The 24,966-nt window shown below is 41.2% G+C and overlaps 1 protein-coding gene across 3 annotated transcripts in view; it reads right to left on the bottom strand.

Moving 5' to 3' along the window:
• Positions 1 to 241: 241 nt before the first annotated feature.
• The window catches only part of Ryk (receptor like tyrosine kinase), a 77,276-nt gene continuing 52,551 nt past the window's right edge, over positions 242 to 24,966 (bottom strand). For 2 of the 3 annotated variants that reach the window (XM_031346129.1, XM_031346132.1), the window contains exons 8-15: positions 21,919 to 22,053; positions 19,342 to 19,428; positions 16,689 to 16,758; positions 11,162 to 11,294; positions 9,854 to 9,963; positions 9,571 to 9,730; positions 2,457 to 2,593; positions 242 to 1,334 (exon numbers count right to left, since the gene is read on the bottom strand). In XM_031346129.1, the coding sequence (XP_031201989.1) occupies positions 1,223 to 1,334; positions 2,457 to 2,593; positions 9,571 to 9,730; positions 9,854 to 9,963; positions 11,162 to 11,294; positions 16,689 to 16,758; positions 19,342 to 19,428; positions 21,919 to 22,053 (944 nt within the window). In that variant the 3' untranslated portion in view covers positions 242 to 1,222. The remainder of the gene's footprint in view (positions 1,335 to 2,456; positions 2,594 to 9,570; positions 9,731 to 9,853; positions 9,964 to 11,161; positions 11,295 to 16,688; positions 16,759 to 19,341; positions 19,429 to 21,918; positions 22,054 to 24,966) is intronic. The other variant, XM_031346131.1, reaches the window with a different exon arrangement.

Below are 24,966 nucleotides of genomic sequence, written 5' to 3'. Positions count from 1 at the left end.
CAACTTCTTACAGAAGTGAGACGGCTCAGCGGGTAAGAGCACCGACTGCTCTTCCGAAGGTCATGAGTTCAAATCCTAGCAACTTCTTAACAGGCCATGGCGGCTGAGCAGAGTCAGCTGTTCTTCTGTTAGGGTTCTGGATCCTGAGTCAAACTCTCAGGGGATAAAAATGTAACCATCCAGCTGTTGCATACTCCAAGACTTTCAAGACACAACCAACAGTCACACACTGTGAGCAGTATTTTGGATACCAGCATATAAAATGAGTCCTTTAATTTTTCAAGTGTTTTAAAAAACAAATTTATACTTAAGCCAGCCTTGAAGATAAGCATAAAAATTACCAATTTAAACCAAAACCCACAAACCCACAACAACAGAAGCACCGGCTCTGTGCGTAGCTCCACCCAGGTGTGCACAGAGGGAACCGAAGCAGTAGAGAGGGGTCACTGTCTGGAACTGCGTCCTCTCCTTCCCCGGAGAGCAAAAATAAATAAGGTCACCCCTGTTTTCTACAAGTCTGCCCCAGCCTTCTTCCAGCTCCCAGGAAAGCTAACTGAGATGTGATGAATTCAGACCTGCTTCCCCAAACATGAGCAGAGCCATGTTCACTAAACAAGTCATTTTCCATGCAGGAGCGATACATTCTTTTTTGTTTTCACCTTTTAATTTTGTTTTCTTTTTACTCTTTCTTCAATTTTCCTTTTGCTAATATACTATCTTTCCTTGCATAAGGCAAATCAGACATCTTTGTAATTTGTTTTTCCTAAGAAAAGTACCGCATTTTGAAGACAAACCATTCCCAAAAGTAGTGACCAAAATATTAAAATAGCTTTAAAGGTGAGTCACCTACATTACTTCAATGAAGTAAAGTATTAAAAATAAAAGCAGATGGTACTAAGACAGCTATTCCATATATCTGTGTCTAAATATTTTTTAAAACTGTTTATTTATTTTCTTAAAAGAATGCACCCCCTAGTCCAAAGTAACTATATTTTAAAAAATTTTTGGCCAAAAAATTTACAAAACCCCTTTTGGTTCAACCTAGTAAAAGTGGTATCTAGAAAATACTCTGCATTATTAAGTTGTCTTTAAAAGTTCAGGTTTGAAAGCATTCCTAAGGCTGGGTGGTCTGGGAGGCGATGTGCTCGGCAGGCACTGCGCTGCACACAAAGCATCAGCGGCAGACAGGCACTTTCTTCCGCGTGGTGGAGCTGGGAGAGAGTCAGACGTAGGCTCCCAGGGCAGCGTGGAACTCTGTGAGGCACTGGACCAGCTGCTGAAACTTAGGCCTCTCCTCGGGGTCCAAGGCCCAGCAACAGGCCATCACAGCAAACCTGTAGTGACATGGAAACGCATCAGGCCTGTCAGCGTCCTGCCAGTTACAGGCTCTGTTCAAGTGTACTGGTGGGGAGGACAGCCGTGAACAATCATGTACATGCTAACACAGCTTCATGGCTGTACTATGTATTAGCAGCTTCAGGATTAAAAGAAGCTAAGTTATTTGCATTGCACAGAGAAATCTCAGTTCTACATGAGAATATACTACTCAGCAAGTTCAGAGCTTCTCATAAATACACAGAACAGTCAGAATAGCGGCCTGCATTGTCCTGGACGCTGATGAGGAAGAACTAGGAAGAAGTGTTACCTGAAATTAAAGTTCCTGGGTCTACAGCAAAGCGACTACCTAAAATTGGTAGGGAAACCTTTTGGGGTCTCTATAGACAACATATTTCTGTGCCGACAGTCCCAACCAGCCCCTGTGCATCCCACCACCATGATGGAGGCAGGAGGCACATGTCACTCGCTGGCCCTTAAGGAAGGCAAGACCAGAATGAGAAAGGTGTCTGTCTCTCTGTGTTTACTGTCGTGTGGTGCATGTGCATGTCTGTGTGGTTATATGCATATGTGTCTTGTGCGTGTATGTGGAAAGCAGAGGTCAGCATTGAGTTTTGTCCTCTACTGTTTTCTTTACTCAGATGGAATATCTTACTGGGCCTGGAGCTCAGAGATGCAGCTATGATGGCTAGCCAATGAGCCCCAGGGACCTGCCTGTCCACCTGCCCTATGGGAGTGTCCCAGACGCACACCATCACACCTGTCTTCTTGGTGGGTGCTAGTGATCTGCATTTGGATCCAAAGAAAGGTTTTGCTAATAAGTAAGTACTGCATCTTTTCATCTGTTTAAACAAGTCAAGTAACTGACGTAGCAGCCCATCAGTTGCCTCACTAGTACGTTAGATTCTCAGGCCAATTTTTAGTAATCAAGATTATATACTCCTGATACAAGATGCCAAGTAGGCTAAAGAGTGGCTGCTGTTTTCCACAAGGTCTAAGTCATGTCTGAAGACTCATCATTCTCAAAGGGAGCTTCTGTGTGAACGCAGGAACTTGCTCTTCTACTTTTATAGTAACATAGTAATACATCAGGGCTCATGTCTAAGGTCCAGAAGACTCACAGTTCATCAGGGCAGTTGATTGGCTGGGCTATTCGGTAACCATCTTTCAGGTAAGCAGCCATCTCAAAGGGGTCGATGTCCACGTAGGGCGTCTGGCCCAGAGTCATGAGCTCCCACAGTGTCACTCCAAAGGCCCACTAGGAGAGGACAGTAGCATAATGAGGAGACATTCTAAAACTGGGTGCTGGTGACTACAGACAGGTCAAAAATAGCAGCTGAACAAACTTAAATAAAGTGAGTACTGTTCATAAAACAAAATCTACCATATTGGTTAATTTCTCTAGCTGGGGTAGGAAAGAAAGCATTTTAATGAGTTCTTTAATGTTAACATCTGTATCATTTGTTCTAAGTAATTAGGTCTGTTCAAAGAAACCATTTCTATCACTGGCTACTTACCATGCTACCTGCAACTTAAGTAGTTATGGTGGGAAATGGAGAACAGCCTAGAGGGATAGAACACCCAGTCATAGACAGAGGACTCACTCAGTGAGTGAGACACGCACATTACAGGAAATCTACGTCATGGGTTTTTGATTTGCTTATTTTGCAGAGCTAAGAATGGAACCCTACCATGTACAGAGGTGCATCATTTGCAACTTTTAGGAACACCCTGAAAAAATATCGTCCAGCCGAGTAAAGGCCAGATTTACTTAAAACCATTAAGTGGGTGATCAGTAAGAACAGAGCCTAAGCAGAGGCACCACAAGTGCTGGCCAGCTGACTAGACCTTCCCTTCATGAGAGGATGAGCATGTGCAGGACAGGCTCCACCACCACCCGGAGCTGCGGCTATGCTGCCTCCTGTGGACCCTGAGTTCACATCAATGCTGGGAAGAGGGAACACCTGTGCAGGACCTAAAGGGTTCTCATTCTGCAATGAGCCTCCAATCGCATTCAGTTTTCACAACAAACCCAGAGAAATTCACACTGGCAGCTTAGGTTACAAGGTGAGGAAGCAAGAGAAACCCATGGCTGGCCCAAGCACACAGCTCAGTGAATGAAAGAGCAGAACTGGGTGGGGCACACAGAGCACATGCAAGCCCAGAGCACGGAGCTAGAGGCTATTGTTCTTCAGTATGAACAAAATCTGGAAACACTATGTCAAATACACAGATTTTTTTTTTCCACAGGCTGAATATCCCTAATGCAAAATGCACCAAAATCTAAGTTATAGAGTTTGACACTACCATAAAGAAATTTTCATATCATGACACTCTGCTTCATGCACAAAATCATTAAGAATATTACACAAAATAGAACTGTGTTTAGATTTGAGTTCCATTTGTACAGTGTATATATGTATGTATGTATGTATATATGTATGTATGTATGTATGTATGTATTAAGTCTGGAAAAAAATCCAAGCATTTTGCATGAAGGCTAATCAACCTATCACTAGTGAACAATAGCTACATTTTTAACAGAATCTATAAAACAAAACAAAAAAATCCACTAATGGAATGACATTAAATATTACTCTAAAAAGCGATCCCTTCCTTCCTAATTCCAGCTTCTACTGGTCACTGAAAGTCCTAGGTATTCCTAAAGTTATATTCTTAGTTTCAGGGATTAGAATTTCTCATCTGTCATTTGGAGTATGGGGATGGGGAGGCAACATAGTTCAACCCACTATCCATGCTGCATGAACTCTCAAGGGGCAGCACTGCCTAAATAGCAAAGCCTTTCAGAATCTGCTGTCCTTTCACGCAGTGAGTGAGCATCAGGCCATCTGACCATGGGGTCACTTTGACGGAAGGAGGTATAAGTAACAGGTGCAGATAATGCTCGTCTCTATTTTGTGGGTGGTGGTGGTAGGTCTCTGTAACCCAGGTTGGCCTCAGACTCTAACAACTCCCATTCCTCAACTTCCCAAAGTGCTGAGCCACGAGACATAGCTTCTGATCTGGTTATTTAAAATGAAGGACAGAAACTAGCTTTTTCACTAACAATATACACTGGCATGGTTTGTCAGAAAGTACACAACTCTCTTCATCTTAATAATTAGGCAGAAGTCACTGGATGATGAAACCTCTGTGTGATTACTCTGGGAATTTAAAAGGCCAGACAGGCTTTATTTAGCACAGCAATCTCCCCTATCCAGTTAACTTCGACCTCACTGGAAACATGTGACTGAATACTCTCACTCTCTGCCCAGCCTGACTGGGACTCCAGCAGAGAGTTACAAATGGACTTTCATGGGCAGCTGTAGCTGAAGGTACCAAGGGTCCTGGGTGGCAAGGTACTGAGGCCTGCTTGAGTCTAAGGTACACTGTATTTTCTGTTGAGTTTGGCTTTTTTCTGTTGCCCTGTTTGCTTTCCTTTCCTGTCTTACCCCTCTGGAGACAGATGCATGAACTTAAACCCCACCACTGCTTTTTCTGGAAGTCAGTAACTTGCTTCCTTTCCTAAACTTAGAGCTGAAGACAAATTTGCCTGAATATAAATCATACCTTGAGGCTCATTCACATCTGATGAGACTGATTTTAGGCAAATGAGGAAGGAATGTCAGGAAGGAATGAAAGCAATCTACTACATAAGGGATGTGAGGTAGGAGGCCCAGTAGCAGAACATGAGAGACTCACTTTTTGTATGCCTCCACCATGTACATTTTGAACTCCCCATGCCCAGCATGATGAAGCTAGTGGGTGGGGCTATGGGAGGAGTTAACATTATAAGGGTGAAGCTCCCAGGAATGGGATTAGTACCTTATAAAGACCTCAGCCACTCCCACTCTTCCCTCTGCCATGTGAAGAAATAGTAGAAAGCAGGACACTTCCGATCAGTACCCTCATGCTGGACTTCCCAGGATTCAGAGCTGGGGGAATGCAGCCTGTGTCCTGAGCTTACTGAGTAATGACACCGCTTAACCTCAAAAGCCAGCATCTGTAGCTGCTGCTGTGACTAACCCTTAGACACCTGCAAACCTACACACAACCAAAGATTATTACAGAACTGGTTGTTGGTGCCACTTTCTCCACCAACAGACACTCGCACACGGCTTCAAGGGAATACTGGGGTCTTGTAAGGAAGTGAAGCAGAGGGCAGGAGTAAGTCTCCAAAGCACCCAGGGGGAGAGATGCTCAGAGACTCATGAGATCCTGAGAGAGCAGCACTGCAGACAACTGCCAGGGGAATCAACCGCGGCTGAAAATGCGGCAACTGTTCTTGAAGTAATTCCTATATTCCTCGTTCTTAAGAAATACCAGGACAACTACTGTTAGAGTAATAGAACTAAGCAGTATGTTAACATCAAGAATATTAAATCTTAACTCTCTATTTCCTAAACCAAGGTCTAAACTGATCCTTTCATTTCTACATTGTTCTTTTGTCCTTACATTAATTCTCTTAATGTGAATGATACTAAAATAATAGGTTGTTGGTTTATAAAACCTGTAACCATGAAGGAAACACATAACTACTGAGATCTTCTAAGCACTACTCTAAACTTATTAATGGAAAGTATAAAACAGAAAGAGTTCTCTGCTTTTGAAAATAGGAAGCATCTTCCAGAAACTCCAGCTTTCCCTCAGACACCACCATAGCACCAAAGACTGCTGTAGGTGGGAACGCTGTGAGTCTCCTGAGTGAGTCTGCTCAGTACATGGTGACGGCCCCTAGAGCGCTTGGCAGACTGGAGCAAGAGTAAACATGCTGCAGATGCAAGCTCTGAATGACTGCAGACTCTGCTCCCAGGACAATGTCCACTAATGTCTAGAAAGAAACAGTAAGCACATGGGGCACATTTGATTTGCCCCAAGGCCTAATAACTATTCAAATGCCTTAAAAAGGATCCCTAAGTGCCATAAATCATGCTGATAAGATTAGCATGGAAGCCATTTCCTTGATTTGTTTTTCCCAAGAAAGCACTTTTTAAACACAATGTAGTACCACAAAGACGAGAAAACCAACGTGAAATTCTCAACTGTGCTTTCCTGATTGCATTCACCACTCAATCGGTGGCAGAATCTTGACAGCTGAACTGTGTTAGCTACTATAATTATCTAAATAATTCAAAGGAGGCATCAATCAAAAAGTATTTTTTTCAAATAAAGGGAAAAAAGTCATAACAGAAATCTGTAGTTGTGCCTACATTTGACAAAAACACAGAACAAGAACAATACCCAGACGTCTTCAGAGTGCCTATGTGAGGTCACATCTTGGAATACTAGACATTCATAACTAGCTGGAGCTGGTTGTGTGTACTTCCTAAGCTGGCAGTTAAGGACTGATGTTAACATTATTAGACTCTTAGTGTACCAACATACTGGATGTTTCCAGATAGAATTACAAAAACAAAGCCCACAGTGGCAATGCATTACTATTAGGACAAAACAACCAACCAATGTGTTTCTAAGCAAATCATGAAGACTCCTTAACTACAAAGAAATGCAGAACTGTAAGGCTCTTTCAAGGAGAAAAAAGGGTCCTGAGCTACACCTACAAGTGTGCATTTACACACCTGCAAGTGTGCACTTTACATGTGCAGATTCAGTGGGAGCAGGGTTACAGTTCTTAGTGCATGATGGTGAAAACTGTTCAGCGCCCTCTAGAGGTGACGCTGAGTACAACCTTTACCTCCTAGCACTCAGGAGATAAAGGTGGGTGGATCCTTAAGTTCAGACCAGCTTGATCTACAGAGCAAGGTCAAGGACAGCCAGGGTTAACAGACAGACCGTGTCTAGAAAAATTAGACAGAGACAGAGAGAGAGAGAGAGAGAGAGAGAGAGAGAGAGAGAGAGAGAGAGAGCCACCTCCACCCAAAGAGAGCAAACTCTCAGCATGTGTTCATGGAATTGTTAGCATTTTTAACCCCAATGTTGGAATGTAACAATAATCCTTAAGAATTTAAAACAATGCTCAATTCCCCAAACTGATAGGCAGAATTTTAAACTAATAGGCTATCATATTCACAGGAAAAGACCTAACTATTTCTTTCAGCCCCAAGTATTCAAGGCAAAAGACACTTATAGGAAGTATCTTTGCACATGAAATGAGTCTGGAAGAATTTAAGAGAAAAAAAATCTGATCATTTTTAGGAGTCAGCTGCATTAAATTAAATCAAAGGGCATTCTTATATGCTAAGCCCAATTCAAAAGAACTTTGACTAAGACAAAACACATGCCTATACTCCTAGCACTTAGAAGGCTGAGGCAAGGTACTCTAAATTTAGAGAACTCTGTTAAGATGTCCAGTACTGGACTCATAGTGACTAAAACAAAATGAAGCAGAGCCATTTGAGGAGTCATATGGAAACCTGCAATAGATATTTCTTAAAATATATACATATATGAAAGAAGTTTAAACAGAGTCACCAAATAATGGAGGAGAGAATCCTCCAACTAGACATCTCTCCACCAAGTGACATCTCCGGTGACAAGACTAAAGGCCCACTCCATGAGATAGAACCCATGCCTGACACAGCTTGGGTGGCCAAGAAACTAGCTTAAATAGGCTGCAGACCTATAAGAAAGCCAAATACTATTGTTATGCAAAAGGAATTTAGCAATAAAATGTTGTTGTAATTATTTAATCTCAATTCAGGGTTTCTACCCCATCCTTGACCATTCAGTTCCCAAATAAGATACACAAAACTTTTATTATCATAATAAGCATTAATCAGCACTACAGCTGGGCAAATATCTGTCCTCTACACTACTAGAATATGCTTCCCTATTAATAACCCCGAATTATCATTTGCCATGTTCCCATCTGGGCTGCTCTTAACTTCAGTTGGCCATGCTTTTATGACTGACTCACCTAACCCATGGCATCTTTCTTCTCCCTCTCCTCAACCCCAAGCCTGGGAACCCTAAGCACAGCCTATCTTAGTTCTGCCCAGCTATAGGCTGTAGGCATCTTTATTCACCAATCAGGGATAACGTGGGGGGCAAGGTCACATAGTGTTGCTTGGGTCTCTGTGCAGATTCTCTTGTCCTTGAGGTCAACCAGGCCTTAGTAGCCGGTATTTACAATTACAATACACAGCAAAAGACCAAACCTCAACAATACCCCCTTTTTAGTCCAATAAAAGGCTCTCTTTCCTCTCCAATATAAATTGAACTCAATTATAACAATTATAAAAACTGTAAGGTATGATATACATTTATAATGTCTAGTCCACTTATATCTGAGCACTGAAGTTATAGTAATATGTTATAGAACCAGCAATTGACACACTGGGGGAAAGAGTGTGCCCTAATCAATGTCAGTAACTAGCAAAACCAGTGTCAGTAACCCACTTTTAAAAGGGAACTGTGTAAAACATACAAACCGAAATGGAAAGGCAACTCTGAATAATAAAATAAACCAGGAGACCAAACACAATAAACCCAGTTCCTTGATGTTGACACATGAGATCAAATCCCAATTATTTTACAAGTAATGTAGTATTATCAAATGATGATTTAGGGACCTTAATAGCAAGACATTTTACCTAATTTCCAAATACACAGCTACAGTATGCAACAGTCAAGAGATAAAAACAAAACAAACAAACAAAAAAACACATTAGTATCCTAGGTGGGTCTGGAACTCATGATCCCCCTGACTCGCCTTCCAGGGCTGGGATTATAGGCATGTACCTCCAAGTCTAGGCTGATTATGATCTAAACTAGAATAAAAAGTCAAACAGTGGGATGGAACCTTAAAACAGACAAGTAGATGCGGCTTCTGAAAGCACATCACTGAGCAGGAGGGCTCAGCTGTGTGCTCTGGAAGAGGAGAGAGAACTATGCCAACACCTAATGGGAACAGTGTCAGAACTGCAGATGAGATGGTCTGCAGACTGAGAGGAGACTGTGCACAGAAAGCAACCATCTGGCTTTAGTAGCCACTTGGTCATCCTGAGACTTGTACAAGGGAGATGATGAGTGGCTGTCAGTGCCCACCTTGTTGGGAATGCTGCTGCCTCAGCTTGTGTGAGCAGAGAGAACACACAGCATCCACCCAGGATCTGGTCAGTTTCTCTGCTTTAAGTGAGCCAAAAGGGATCACAGGCTCTCTGGATGAAAATTTCAAGGAATAGTAGCAAGATTTTTAAAAGAACAAGACATTGACTGTAATGGAACAGAAAGCTTTCCTCTACATGCTGTTGATAACTGGCCTCCAGTACTTACCACGTCACTAGCACTAGAGAATTCATTATTAACCAGACTTTCCAGAGCCATCCATCTCACTGGTCTGTTCTCATTGTCTCCTAGACAGTGGTAGTCCATAGGAAACAAGTCTCTGGAAAGGGCATTGTCTGTGATTTTTACTTGAAGAGTGTCGTCAATGCTGAAAAGAGAAACATGAACATAAAAGGTATCAGGGTGTTAAGATGCAGCATGATCACAAACAGTCTGCGTCCTACCATGACTCCCAGACAGAAGGCAAACCCAGGAATCTCCTGACACCTACACACAGTTCCTAGCAGCCAGGTCTTTATGGATCACTTCTCTTCTTGCCAGGTAGCTCATTCCGCAGGCAATCTGAATAGCCATATGGACCAGATCTTGTTGGGAAATTGCCTGTTTTAACAGAGGGGAAAAATGACACAGTTTGCAGATACTGCAAAACTAGTTTGGGATCTGATTACCTGAGTCTACAGTCCCACCCCAAAACACTCCCTTGTACCTACTTACTGAGTTTTTAAAAACCTATTTCTCAACCAAGATGTGCTCTGGAAGCATGGTACACTGTTCATCCATTACAAAAACTCCTGTCATAGGATTTACCATCTATGTGACTTTATCCACGACATTTATCTTTTGCATTTCTCTCTACAATCAGCATTACAGAGCAGTTTCTCAGTGATTCCTGCACAATGAACACAGAATCTCTAGAGCAGTATTTCAAGTGACTTGTTCTTTTCTTTTGTAGTAATAGGTTTTATCAGATTATCACCACCACCACCACCACCCTGGGGTGGAGGCAGCATTCTACCAAAACAAGTTTCTCTGCTGACAGGCTCCTCGCCACTGCAGGCTGGGGAGGGAAGCTCCTCCCCCAGTGATACTCACGGACCACAGCCTCTAACCGCATGGTTCGAACCATGTAGTTACTCTTTTAGCTTAAATGACATATACATTAAGAGTCAAACACTCAGCACAGATCTGAGTTTATTCTTCTTATTAACTACAATAAGTATGCTATTATAAGTCTTAAAATCAATGTAAGAAAACCAGAAAATAGAGCAGACAGCAAAGCCCGGCAGACTCTCTTATCAGTACTACAGCATGTCTGGAATCTGATGGAAGGTCACAGTAAGCCCATGGGTAGTGACAAGAAAGAAACTCTTAAATAGGCAAGCACATTAAGGACATTCCTGAGTATCTCCCACAATCCTGACCTCCAACCTCCAGTGCTGTTGTCGCCATATGGTCAGACCACTGCTCTGTTAAGACTTCTATTCCAAGAAGGGAAATCCTGGACCATCTTCAGAAGTACCCCCAGAAGGGACTTTGAGATGCTGCCGAGGGCAGGAGAGGTGATTGATTATGAACGAATGTGTGGTGAAGGATGAGAAAAAGCGTGAGCCAAGAGTGCTCCACTGGGGAGCCACAGGCCATCTTCATGGTCCTCTGAACCGACAGCTTATAAATAGCACCTGGTTCATTCTGTGCCTTTTTTTTTTTAAAAAAAAAAACCTTTAGACATTGTGTGTGGTTATTAATGTCTACTTGCAAAGACATTAGAAGTTATTCATATTTAGGGACATTTTCTCACCTGTGGATTATTGGCTTCTACTAATTTGCACTGCCGTAGAAATAATTTAAGATTCCCCCAGTTCATGTACGGCAATACCACCATGGGTTTTTCTCCTTCTTCTATGCACACATGAGTAATAGGAAGAAGGTTTCTAGAAAATAGTAAGAGATTGGTTTATCTTAAGTTAAAAGTAATAAAGATAATCAAAAGCAAAACAAAATCCTAAACACACTTAAAAAGATTATCTTTAAAACATTTATTTACACGTGTTCTACTTTTTAAACCAAATGTAAACAGTCCTCATAAGTATGAGTTTTCTTCATAGAATAAGAATTACTACACAGAATGAACCCCTTTGTACTAGACTTGCCGAAAGCCATGCTAAATTCCCATCCCAAAAGACAAGCACAGACAGCTGACTGCGACGGCCAGGGGCACAGCATGATGACATCCCACTGATTTCATCACACTTGAAAACAGAGAGGCCCAATACAGGCTGTGAATAAAAACAGGATCATCAAAAATGCCTAACAGGTTGAAACTGTCACAAAAGTAAAATGTTTGCAATAGGATTTGGAACCTGATTTTTTAAAACAAGATTCACTGTCTGAGTGATTGTGTGTGTTTGTGTATGTGTGTGCACCATTTTGAGAGTGGATATGCAAGTGCATGAGGGCTCTGTTCCCCTCCCCCACTTGGCCTTAGTTTTCAAACTTGTAACATGTGGATTTCACCTGCCACAAACAGTTCTTATGTACAAAATAAACAAGAATGTACTGAACAATCTTGTCCACTTTACCTCTTGTGGCACGTACACACACACACACACACACACACATATGCCCCATCCTCCTATGTAATGACACTCCAGCTGATATATGAAAATAACTCATTTTCTCCAAGATTTTAAGTATTTAATAATTACCTCCTCTCTATTAAGCCAGAAATAACATAGACTCAATTTACATACTCAGTGCCACCTCCTGGGTTGTTACGTTTAATATATTTTTGAAACATACACATAACAATAACAATAATATTTATTAGTCCTTTATGGCTTCATAAAGAATGAGTACATGGGAGCTAGAGAGGTGGCTTGGGGATTAAGAGCACTGGCTGCTCTTCCAAAGGACCCAAGTTCAAATCCCAGCACCCATGAGGCAGTTTTCGACTGTCTGTAATTCCAGCTCTAGGGAATCTGACACCCTCACACAGACATACTTGGAGGTAGAACACTAATGTCAATTTTTTTAAATAATTAATATGAAACATAAAAAGGTGCATTAGCAAGAGGAGTCAACAGGATATCAACAGTAAAAAGTGTAAACACTACAAATGCCCAAGAACGACAAAGTAACACCTTACAACCGAACGATCAAAAAGTGAAAAGAGCTCAAAGAAACTGAGGCACGGACCCACACATTCACAGGACAACCACAAAGACAGAGGGGAAACTGTAGGAATGTACCAAGAGGAGCTGTCTCTGACTTGTGAGACTACAGTAAGTTTCTGCTTTGCCTTTATGTCCTAAGAGTATCCCCACTACAAGAAGCATCAGTCTCTAAAGAGGCACTGGACACATCAAGGGCTTCTGCTTGCCTTACAGGTGAAGAGTGGCAGCCATGCCAGGGAGAAAGGTTAGGAACAAAGATCAAGCATAAAGAGAAGAAAATTCAGGTGTCATCAGATTCCACACCCCTGTGCTTTCCCTTGGGCTGCTGGACATTTCCTTCCCAGGACAAAAGAGAATTGCAAGAAGGACTGCAGAGCCCCCTCCTTTCCAGAAGCACACACACAGACATACAGACACACACACACACAGACACACACAAACTTCAACTCAAGCCTCACCTGGAGCATCAGCCAGGGCTAACCCTGGCTGGCCACTTCCTTAGCCCTAAAGGATTCTCTCTGTCCCTTCACTCATGACTGAAATTGATTAGCAGAATTAATGGCATTTTGTCCAGACACAACAAATAAGCTAAATAAAACCAAAATGTTTATTCTTGTTGTTAAGTAGTTAAGAACACTGGCTATTCTTGCAGAGGGACCAGGTTTGATTCCCAGAACCCATATGGTGGCTCACAATTGTCTCTAACTCCAGTCTCAGGGGATCCGCTGCCTCGTCTGCCCCCCTCAGGCCCTGAATAATGTAGTGCACAGACATACACATATATGCAAAACACCCATATACATAAACTAAAAACTAAAATGGGAAAAAACTCTGGAAGCAGTGATAAGCTTTATGAAAATGTTTCCAAGAATAAATGACTGTTCTTCACTGCCCTTTACGAAGGAAAGGAGGACAAATGGAAAGGTCTGAGATATCTAAGAACGGACAGATGGAGAGACGAGGTGAGAAGGCAGAGGCGAGAAGGTGAGGTGGGGCTGCGGGGCTGCAGGGCTGGGCACAACTGCCTCCCATGCTGAGCATGCTCACAATCTTAAAGCTGTTTGTCACTCAGCACTAACAAATATTATCACTAGGCATCCTGGGCCAATGGGGACTTCAAACTACAAAAAAAAAAAAAAATGGCTTAGGGCTTTTCAGACATGAAGCAATGAAAGTAATTTATTTTTAATTTATGCAAGTATTTAGTTATGATAAAACTCTTAAAAGTTCGAGTAAAAAAGCAAAAACTAACAAAAAATAGAATTTCAAGGTGCTTTAAAATGTGTTAGTAATTCCTAACCCGTCATCACCGAATGTTAAAACATAAGCAAACCTTCGGAATCACAGACTACAAGCAATTAAAAGGTGACATCTGAAAACAGGTGGCATTTCTTGCTGACTGCACTGAGCCTGCTCAATTAACTCTATGGTACTGATCTTAAGATTACTCTTTCAGTTTCATTCTATGCCTACCTGAGTTCTAAGTACAAATGGGCAGTTAGTGAATGAAATCAAGGTGAGCAATCGAACAGCCATGAGTATCCCGTTAACAAGACCGTGTGGTCAGATGAAGGACTACGGGGAAGACAGCATCCTAACAGCTTTACTGCCACAACTAGGAATCTTAATGTCACTTCACAGCTGAGACGACAATGACAATGACCAACTTGCTTTACGAGCTTCGCCTCTCATTCTGTGGGATGTCTGGGACTGCTAACCCATCATGGCGGGATGCAGTGAAGCAGTCCAGCCGAAAGCTGCATGAGAGAATGTAAACACTTGCTTGGAAGGTTGCTTAGCCAAGGTATGCTTAAGGCTAGGGTAGATCTAAAAGCTCTTTCCTGGGAAAAATCTGTGGCTTTGTCTGCATTAATTCCTGCCAGACGCTTCTGTCCTGACAGTTACAGGTATCACTGGGTCAGAGAACTGGCACGGAGCATAAGCGCACAGCTAGAAGGTGCTCCCTCTAGAGTCCGCAACAGAGCGTCAAGCACTCACTCACAACACTGTTTTAAAAAGGGTCCAAAAGCTCCAGACATGCTTCTGGTTTTTAACAAGCATAACTAAGTTTGTTTCTTTCTTCTCTCCCTCGAATTTTCTTTCTTCCTTTCGTCTTTCCTTAAAGCAAATATAGCCTAGGGGGGTGCTATCTATTTCCCAACAAGTGAGGGCTTCTACTCTTGGGGCTGAATCTGGCCAACTGAAGGCAACATTCTTGAGTTACATTACTCAACTCTTCCAAGGAATACCCTCACTGTTCCTCAATATTGCGTTCAACTTTTTTTTTCAAAAGCCTAATTCTTCAATGAAGTTTTAGAAAGTGAATATTTACTTTTATATTAGTCAGTATCTACATTAAATAATAAACCTAAAGCAACCTCTGTCTTAGGATCTGAGACTAAAAAACCTTTTTAACTTCCTACTCTAAACAAAGTGGTTTCTCTTCCCTCTACTTCTGAGACTTCTAGACTTTCATGTCACCTTCATCTCAGCTGATCAGAAGCCAAGAATTATGCTGTGTTTAATCTCGGTCCAAACAGTTGTCTTCTGTTCTTGGCTTATTTTCTTTACACCACCACAATGCCAAGTATCTGTCTCATTTTCATTACCACTGAACTCATTTTCATGTGGCTGTCATCTTTTTGGGCCATCAAAAACCAAGTAAAAACAAAATGAAAAGAAGAAACTTCTGTGTATTCATACTTTTATCAGAGCTCAGCAACTGCCCAAGTCCAAATGGAAGCTGATGGTGCCCTCTGCACACATCACATGTCCTTCCCAGAAGTCCACGGACCCTTCTAACATGCAGGGTCATGGTTTACTTTTCAGATATGTGAAATTCTCAGTAGTCATACAAACTAAGCAGGGTCTACACAGTACTTGTGTGTGGTATATATACATGTAGGAACATATAAGTATGTACCTGTCTGAGCATGTGCATAGAGGTCAGAGGTCAACATCATGAGCCTTCCTTAACTGCTCTCCACTTTGATCTGTCTGGCCTGGAACACACTGATTCAGCCAGGCTGCCCAATGAGCTCCAGATATCTACTTGTCTGCCCCCTACAACTCTGGGTCATAAACATTACCACCTCCCAGACCTCTCTATATGATGCTTCAACAAACCAACAACAAACCCAGACTGCCAGCTCTGCTTGGTGGAACATGCAGAGACAGTGGAGTCTAAATAGTGAGTTCCAGAAAAGCCAGGGCTTTATAGAAACTCTGTCAACAAACATACAAAAACTGACACAATACTGATGCTGCTGTCCCCAGTGATTCCTGGTCTAGAAGTAGCTGTTCAAAGTTCTTCCTACAGGTACATTTTATGAAGTCAAACTATGATTTTAAGAGCATACATAAGAGATAAATTAAATAAAATGTGGTACAGCCATTCAGTAAACCACCAAGCAGCCTTTTAAAATGGGGACAGGGATTTACAATTACCAACATGAAAACCTAGAAACAGGATTTTTTTTTAAATTGTTACATAAAGAAATACATTAATTTTATTAAGGGTAAAAACACTGTCCTTTTTAAAAGTATACTGGAAACACACTAAAGGGTTGAGATACCTAATTTATTATAAAATATCTCTACAGACAAATACATAGATGGCTGTTTTTAGATACAGAGATCTCAATAGTCTCCCTCTCTCTCTCCCTCTCCCTCTCTCTCTCTCTCTCTCTCTCTCTCTCTCACACACACACACACACACACACACATACACACACACGGGCATGCATACACATGAGTGCACACTCACAATACACGGCAGACCATTAATGTCACTGTATCTAAGAATGGTTGGTTATTTTTGGCCCTGGTGTTCCACAAATTTAAATTTTTGTAGCGATATTATCTTTAATGTATGCATTACTCTGTCATAATTGTTAAAGGTTGCATAATATGTTACAAACTATTTTAGAAAGCTTAACTGTGCACATTTATTATTTACATAGCTTACACCTTCGTCCTTTGCTGTTTGCAAATTGTGTTCAATGAGCACGCATTTACCTTTATGTTCAGAAAGAAAAAAAATCAAGAATTTCCAAAAGAATTCAATTCTGAACAAGACATAACATGCTTAAAAAATAAGTAAGCGTGCAGAGTCGCACTGTGCTTGGTGCTGGGACCAGCCTCTGCTCTCACCTGTGGTGGAGACCACGCAGCTTGCAGCTCTCGGTTAGCATCATCGTCACCTGAACTTCAGAAGCTTGGTCTATATATTAAAAAAACACAAACAAAGGCCACTGCTGTGAGTGATCCTGGACTTGTTACGCTAACATTTCATTGTCAGTTACAAGCAGCCTCCAGCCCCAGGGCAGCAGAAGATGTCAGCTGTCACCGAACTCCGCAGCAGGTGACAGGATCTGGTGAGGTTCCATAAGGCACATTATGTTTTAAAAACAAAATTACCTGAAAAATCAAAACTACCTGGGGATCATGTTGTTCCCTGCTGGGGGGTTGGGGGGGACTAATCACACTCTTTACATTGGCTCCTTGGGGGTGAGATAACCTAGATTTTGCACTTTTCTGTACTGTTACAAAGTCTATAGCCTAGGATGGCCTCCAACTTCTGATCCTCCTGCTTCCGCCTCCTAAGCACGGCGTATTGTGCCTGGCTTCATTTTATTTCTAGCCTCTAAATTCATGGGTTTTGATCCAGGTAACATATCTGACTTCAGTCTTTAGAAACTGACACTGGATATCTATTAGATCTCTGAAAAAAATTATTGAACTAAAAAAAAAAAAAAAAAACCACACTCAAATTTTCCCCATTTAAAAAAAAATCTGCATTATCTAAAGCAAAAACCCCAAAACCCCAAACTTATTCTTTGTAGAACTACTATCTGTGCATTAAGATGAACTAAAGCACACAAGCCTGTTCGGGACGTTCGCCAGCAGCACACAACATCAGTTGGGACTCAACACTCTAAAAGACAAACGCGGAGGCAGCTCAGTCATGTGGCCAATGTAAACAAACACCACTTCATGTCCCCAGCCCCACATAAGCCGTGGCTGGACGCTGAGGACTCACTCTCCAGTTAGGAGAACACAGGAGTGCCAAGGGTGGGGAGCGTTGGCCACAGCTGCAGCACAGAAGAGAGGCTTATCACAGAGCTGCAGGAGTTGTGCTGCGCTTTCTTATCATTAGTATTTCCTTTCAACACTAACTCAGGATTGAATTCAGGACTCATTATGATGCACAGAATATTTATAAATCCAAAAATACTGCCATTAAAATAAAATATTTCCTTAAGAAAAATAAGAAAACAAAAAGCAGTTCTTTTATAATACTTGTGGCTCAAACCTTATATTTATAAAGAGTAAAATATAAAAAGTCATGTAAATTATCCTTCAAAATTAGTCAGCAAGCTCACTATTGTCTAACAAAATATTAAATGTTTTGGGAGCTAAGGGGAGTTGGTAAACAAACACAAAACAAAATAGCAAGTTGAGCCATTTGTTTAGCAAGGTTAAGGAATGTGGAAGGTTTTAAGGATTTACAAAAGCTTTAAATGGGCAATTTTGTTAAATTACAGGCAATAAATTTTAGATGTTTTAGTTACGATTAATAAATTCTAAATTTTTAGAAATAATATACATAAGCCCTCCTTCCTTCCCACCTATTCCTTTAAGTAAATTTAGAAACAGTTATTGTAAATCTCAAAAACATTTACATCTTCTACTCAAAAATACTTTCCCCTCAATCTCTGCAAAGTGCTTAATTTCTTTTCCAGAAATGAGTACTGACTACATTGGAAAGAAGGACTAGCCTGTAAAGCACTTGCCTTCCTAGCACGAGGAACCAATCTGATGGTCATGAAAAAGAGCCAGGCACGCAGCACGTGCTCACAGCTCTCGCACTGTCGAAGCAGATCCAGCTGGATCTCTAGAGCTCTCTGACCAGTCTGCCTCGCCTAACTGGAAAGCCGTAGGTCCCAGAGAGAGACAAAAAGATCAAGGTGGATTTAGGGAGAGATGGCTCAGTGTTTAGGAGTACTGGCGGCTTTTCCAGAGAACTTGGGTTCAAATCCCAGCACCTACATGGTATCTGACAACCATCTGTTCCAGGGGATCTAATACCCTCCCAGGGGACCCGGGCACTCAGGTGGTACAAATACACAGGCAAAACATTCATATACATAAAATAAAATAAAGATAATTTCAAAACAAAACAAAAAGTTGGATAACACTTGATTAGAAAAACCTAAGGCTGACTCCTGGGATCTCTGCATGCATGCATGTATGCACACATGTACACGTATACCTGCTCACCCATAGTGGTGAGGATAGAGGGTGGCAGTCAGGATAAGGGTTGTAGAAAGAGGCATTTCTTAGGGCACTATACAGCATGTAAGAGATAAAGGGGGAGGGGAGAAAGGTAAACAATGCATATCTATATAAGGTACTGTGGACCTGAGGACAGTTCATTATCTTCTTTATAAATGTGTTGAAAAGAAAACTGAAGACAATGTTTTCTTATGTATGATTATAGATGGTATAAGGGAGTTTTAACAGAAAAAAAAACAAAGTTAGACAAAACCAGGTTAGGCGCATGCAATTATGCAATTTAACTACCATTGGAATCATTTCTAATAAATGTTTAGTAAGTTAGAAAATGATTTTCTATACTTGGTGAGAAAAACCTAATTTGCAAAAATTAGCCTGTGAGTCACACTAATATAGACTGATTCCAAAGGTCTGGCACACACCAAGACAGGGGACAGAGTTTTGCTAGTTTGAGTGACTGACAAAAAAAAAAACCACTATTATGGAAACAGCATGTAAAAACCCCTACCTTTAACTGTTTTTACAAACGTTTGCTTTTCTTTATTTGGATCTTTTTCATCTACTAAAATCCCATGGAAAATACGCCCAAAAGTACCTAAAAGGAAAAATAACAGTTAATGAGGCCATATGACAATCACAACATCACAAAGCTTTCTAGAAACATGACTAAACTGTGACAGGTGTGACTGCTGTTAATTCTCGCTCCAGAGTAAACTGGGCCAAAGCTGTTAAAAGCAATTCAAGCCTAGAAAGCAGGCTCCTTGAGAAATCCTATAACCACGCTAAGTAGCTGAGACTATTTTCCTTAATTTCTCTAAATAAACTAGTAACACAGTCGGTCGGGTGTGCTGTAGCTGTTACAAGTGCCAGCTGGGGCATCTGAGTCTCTGGGAGTTGCCTCAAAGCAACGACTGAGGGAGAGAACACCTCTCTTTCTGCAGATGCAGACTTCAATGACAAAAGAGTGAGGAATGCAAACCCTGGCTTCAGAGAGGTTCTGTGCTTCTGCCACTCAGTCTCAGGACAAGTAAGCCAACTCTCAGGTCACTGCTGGCCAAGTGTGCTCCTAAAGAGCTCTTACAGCAGAGAAACCATGATGTTCCTGAGGGTGCAAAGCAATGTAAAACAGAAATGCAAAAATCCATACAGATTCAGTAGTAACTTCCTGATTGCTAAAAAATACTTTTAATTTTTAAAAGGCTTTCTAATGAGATGATCCTCAAAAAAAAAAAAAAGACTACTGACATGTTATTCTTTTTCACAAGACCATTTTTACTTTCTTTTCATAATTTAAAAGAAACGCCTGAAACCATTTAGCTTTGCTGTGGACACCACACACATCTTGGCTTTAGCATCACTGAGTGTGCTGAAGTTACTGGTGCCCAGGTGGAAGGTCCAACTGAGTCACAGAGTCTGAGTGACGTGGGTGCTGCACGCAGAAGGGTTTGGAAAATCTTTGTTTGGAGCTGTCCAAATAAAGGACAGTCCCAAAGGACAGTCCCAGTCTCTGTACTGTCAGAGGAGCTCCTCCCACTCCTGCCCAGCAGGACAGACCTGGTCCTTCCTTCTACCCCTGCCCAGCAGGACAGACCTGGTCCTTCCTTCTACCCCTGCCCAGAAGGACAGACCTGGTCCTTCCTTCTACCCCTGCCCAGAAGGACAGACCTGGTCCTTCCTTCTACCCCTACCCAGCAGGACAGACCTGGTCCTTCCTTCTACCCCTGCCCAGCAGGACAGACCTGGTCCTTCTTTCTACTCCTGTGCCTGGCAGGACAGACCTGGTCCTCCCTTCCACCCCTGTTGCTGTCTCCTTTTCCCCATTTGACATATTCTAAACACAGACTTTAAAGGCAAAAGTAACTGTGGGAGAACTCCACATTAAAGCACGTGTGTACACAGATTACCTTACCACTGATCATGGTACGTAACAATTTATTCCCTTGTACCCTGTCTGGATATCTAGCTATCTCTTTTTAATTCCATCCAATCTGACAGATGAAAAGTGGCATGTAACTACTGTTTGATTCGTACTGTCAGATTCCCAGTGAACCTCTCCACTTTTCAAAATATTAGCCAATCACATTTTCTTTTCTGAAAGCTGAAGTTCTAAAAAAAAAAAGAAAAGAAAAAAAGAAAAAAGAAAAAGAACAAGCAAACAAACAAAAAACTATTATGGCTTCAAAAACATCAAGGAAAACATGGTTCCAAATTTCCTCAAAGTATGAGCATCCTATTTGGAAATACAGAAAATTGGAAGCATAACCATTAACTCTGTAGGAAATGCTGTCTGGCCTGGTTATTCTCCTCAAACTGCAGATAGATCTGAAAACTAGTTATGTGAGTTAGGAAACAGACAACCGCAGGAGCAGCATTCCTACTCTAAAAAACAGAAATAAGAGTCTGCGTCAACTGAGCACCACTCACTCACAAGGCATCTTAGTTCATCACTTAGCTGAGACTAGCTTCCGCGAGGCCCAGCAAACAGAACAGTTCATGTGGACCAAACACATTCCAGAACGAAGTGCAGCAGAGGAAACAAGCATTTGCCATCTAACAGTATGTGATGCAGTATTTCATTGTTAATTTCTGTCCTCCGATTTCATCATCGCCTTAATCAAGACCTAAAACTCAAAACAGAGAGCAAGGGCCCTGGACATGTCAAATACAAATAAGTCTTCCATGATAAGTCTTCCATGTGCACCATTTCATCTCACCTCTTAGCTACTCTCAGAGTGATCAAGACTAGCATGGTGTGAATTCTACAGAAATTCTGATAATGTGTGATTTCTTTAAGGTCACTCAGGCCACAAATCGTGAGTCTAATCCCAATGCCCATCCATACACCTGATCATCCACAACCCATGAGAAAACAAACTAATTTAAATATTTTAAATACATCTGCTGGGTACTGCTCACTTGAAATAAGAATAAAATACACTTATAGGTAACAAATACTTGTCTGTTTTATCACACTTTAAAATCAAGATATTCATCAAAGCTGCTAAGGCCCATTGGATAAAGTCTAAAGAAATGGAAAAGGAAAACACTTTTTTAACAAAACTGAAAACGTAGAAAGGACAAGTACCTTCTTGAAGTACGTCTTTCAGTGTTATCCTCTCCCTGGAGATTGCGATATCCTTCACCTTGGCTTTGGCTTCCAGAAGAGTGACACTTCGCAAGTCGTTCTTCTCTATCCTCAAGGTAGGATAACCTGAGGAGCCAACAAAGCCAGACCAAGCAATATAAATACCCTACTACAGCACAGGCTCACCAAGGCACTCCAGCCTGAAGACCTAAGTCATAGCAACGAATAATGAAGCAAAATAAAAGTAAACAACTATACACATAGACCAGGGAAGCCACGGATGAAAGGGACATAAGATGTTACAGAAAGGGGCTGGAGAGGTGGCTCTGCAGTTAAGAGCACTGCCTACTCTTCCAGAGGACCCAGGTTCAAATCCCACAGGGCGGCTTACAGCTGTCTATAACTCCAGGTCCAGGGACCCAACACCCTCACAATAGACATATGATCAGGCAAAACATAAGTATGAATAAAATAAAAGTAAATTTTTTTTAAAAAGTTAAAGAAAGACAGTACCATCCGCGACACTACTATTTCCAAATGTGAAAACAAGAAATACTAAAAATATTATTATTATCATTTGGAATGCCTTTGAGACAAATGACACAAGGTTTGACTTACAGACTCTAATTCCTCTCTTACTTAGTTTTTCCTCCCAAATGATTTTTCAAAAAATCACATGACAAAAGATCTTTTCAAATACAGAGAAGTTTGAAAAGCATCACTTCTGATAAACTACGTCGTCACTTTGACCATTCTTGTTAGTACTCCCTCAGCCCAGCATTTAAAGTATTTTTTTCCTGCTCCTCCACTCACCTTTTTTTTTTTTCCTTTTTGAGACAAGGTCTCACTAGGCAGTCCATGATGGCTCTGAACTCATGATCTGCTTCAGTTTCTCAAGTACTGGGGCTATAAGTATGTTCCACTACACTCCATCCCTTTTGTTGTTATTCCTATTTTGTTTTGTTTGAGGTGGGGTCTCACTATGTATCCCTGGTTGGCCTGGAACTCACTAAGTAGAGTTGGCTGGCCTCAGATTCACAGACAGCTATTTGCCTCTGCCTCCTGAGTACTAGGATTAAAGGTGTGTACCACCATGCCTGGCCTTTCTTTTTTACTCATAAAACAACTGTATTTATATTGAGTATTTTAGACAATAATTTGTGGGGGCCAGAAAGAAAGCTCAGTATTCAAGAATACTTGATATTCTTATAGAGGATCCAGGTTAGATTCCCAGGATCCATATGACAGCTTACAACTGTTGTAAAGGCTGGTCCCGGGGGATCCAATGACCTCTTCTGACCTCTTCAGGGACTTCATGCACATGGTCACATGCACATGCAGGCAAAATGCTCATACATGTAAAAGTTAAAAAAGATTTCCAGTGTTTTGTTTTTAGCATCTATTAATAAATGATTACCTGTTTCTTTATGATAATGTCCACAATTAAAAACAAGAAATAAGTAAATTTCACATTAACAACAAATTTTTAATATGTAAATTATTTTCATTGGTATTCTTAAAAAATTTTCGGCATATATAGTCACTGAATTATCCCTTTTATAAGGTCATATCTACAACTAAGGACAGCCCTAATGTCAACATTAAAAGTGACATTAAAAGGTTTGCCTTTTCTGAGCAGGAACGACCTCCTGCCCGTCTACTACGGCATTTTCACGAAGGGTTTGTCCTCTTTTTTGAGAATGACCATAGGTGCTGCTCTGATTTCTCTGAGATTTCTCGCCACCCCTTCTTTCTTACCACCACCACTGAAGGAAACAGATCAGTGGTAAAGAACTGTCCTCCTTGCTCCTCTCGGGCCCTTCATCTTCTTCCTCTGTCTCTTTATTACATGAGAGCTGCAAGCTAGCCTTGATTAAATCCAGACTAATTATTTTGGGTTAGCGCTTCATATCCACAGGTATAAAATATCTGGTTGTTGCACTTTTTGTACTGCTAAGTTTACCTGTCTTCCTCCCCGTCTTGGTCATTACTCTATTGCTAAAAAGAAGCACCATCACCAAGGCAACTGTTATAAAAGATTTGTGTACAGTTTCAGAGGGTTAGTCTATTCTCATCATGGCTGGGAGCATGTTAACTGATTCCCCACTAGATCTGAACTATATTCCAATAACAACTACATTATTACATGTACATTTCACATCGTACTGTAGATATTTTTAACTGTAGTTAAATTATTATGAACTGTAGTTAAATATTTTTTAAAAGAATTATTTTAGGGGGGCTGGAGAGATGGCTCAGTACACTGACTGCTCTTCTGAAGATGCTGAGTTCAAATCCCAGCAACCACATGGTGGCTCACAACTATCTGTAATGAGATCTGACACCCTCTTCTGGAGTGTCTGAAGACAGCTACAGTGTACTTACATTTAATAAATAAATAAATCTTTTAAAAAAAAGAGAGAGAATTATTTTAGATGGGCAGTGATAATGCACAACTTTAATCCCTGCACTTAGAAGGCAGATCTCTGAGTTTCAGGTCAGCCTGGTCTACAGAGCAAGTTCCAGGACAGCCAGGACTACACAGAGAAACCTTATCTCAAGAAAACCAAAAGAAAGAGTGAAAAAACTTTCCCCAAAATTTCTCACCTTGAAGTGTATGAAAATAAAAATGGGGCTGGAGAGATGGCTCAGCGATTAAGAGTACTGACTGCTCTTCCGAAGGTCGTGAGTTCAAATCCCAGCAACCACATGATGGCTCACAACCTTCCATAATGAGATCTGATGCTTTCTTCTAGAGTGTCTGAAGACAGCTACAGTGTACTTACATATAATAAATAAATAAATCTTTTTTTAAAAAAAAAGAAAATAAAAATGGGCTGGTAATGGTGGCCTATATAAGGCCAATTTAATCTACCTGCTAGAGTTCCAAGCCAGCCTGAGCTAAAAAACAGGTGGAAAACATTCATCAAAATTCTGTTAATAAGAAGGAAATTAGGGCAGGGCAGTGGTGGTTCACGCCTTGATCCCAGCACTTGGGAGGCAGAGGCAGGCGGATTTCTGAGTTCGAGGCCAGCCTGGTCTACAGAG

The sequence above is a fragment of the Mastomys coucha genome, unplaced genomic scaffold (assembly GCF_008632895.1).
Source record: "Mastomys coucha isolate ucsf_1 unplaced genomic scaffold, UCSF_Mcou_1 pScaffold23, whole genome shotgun sequence".
NCBI lineage: Eukaryota > Metazoa > Chordata > Mammalia > Rodentia > Muridae > Mastomys > Mastomys coucha.
The sequence above is the reverse complement of the archived record's forward strand: the minus strand, read 5'-3'. Positions and strand labels throughout refer to the sequence as shown.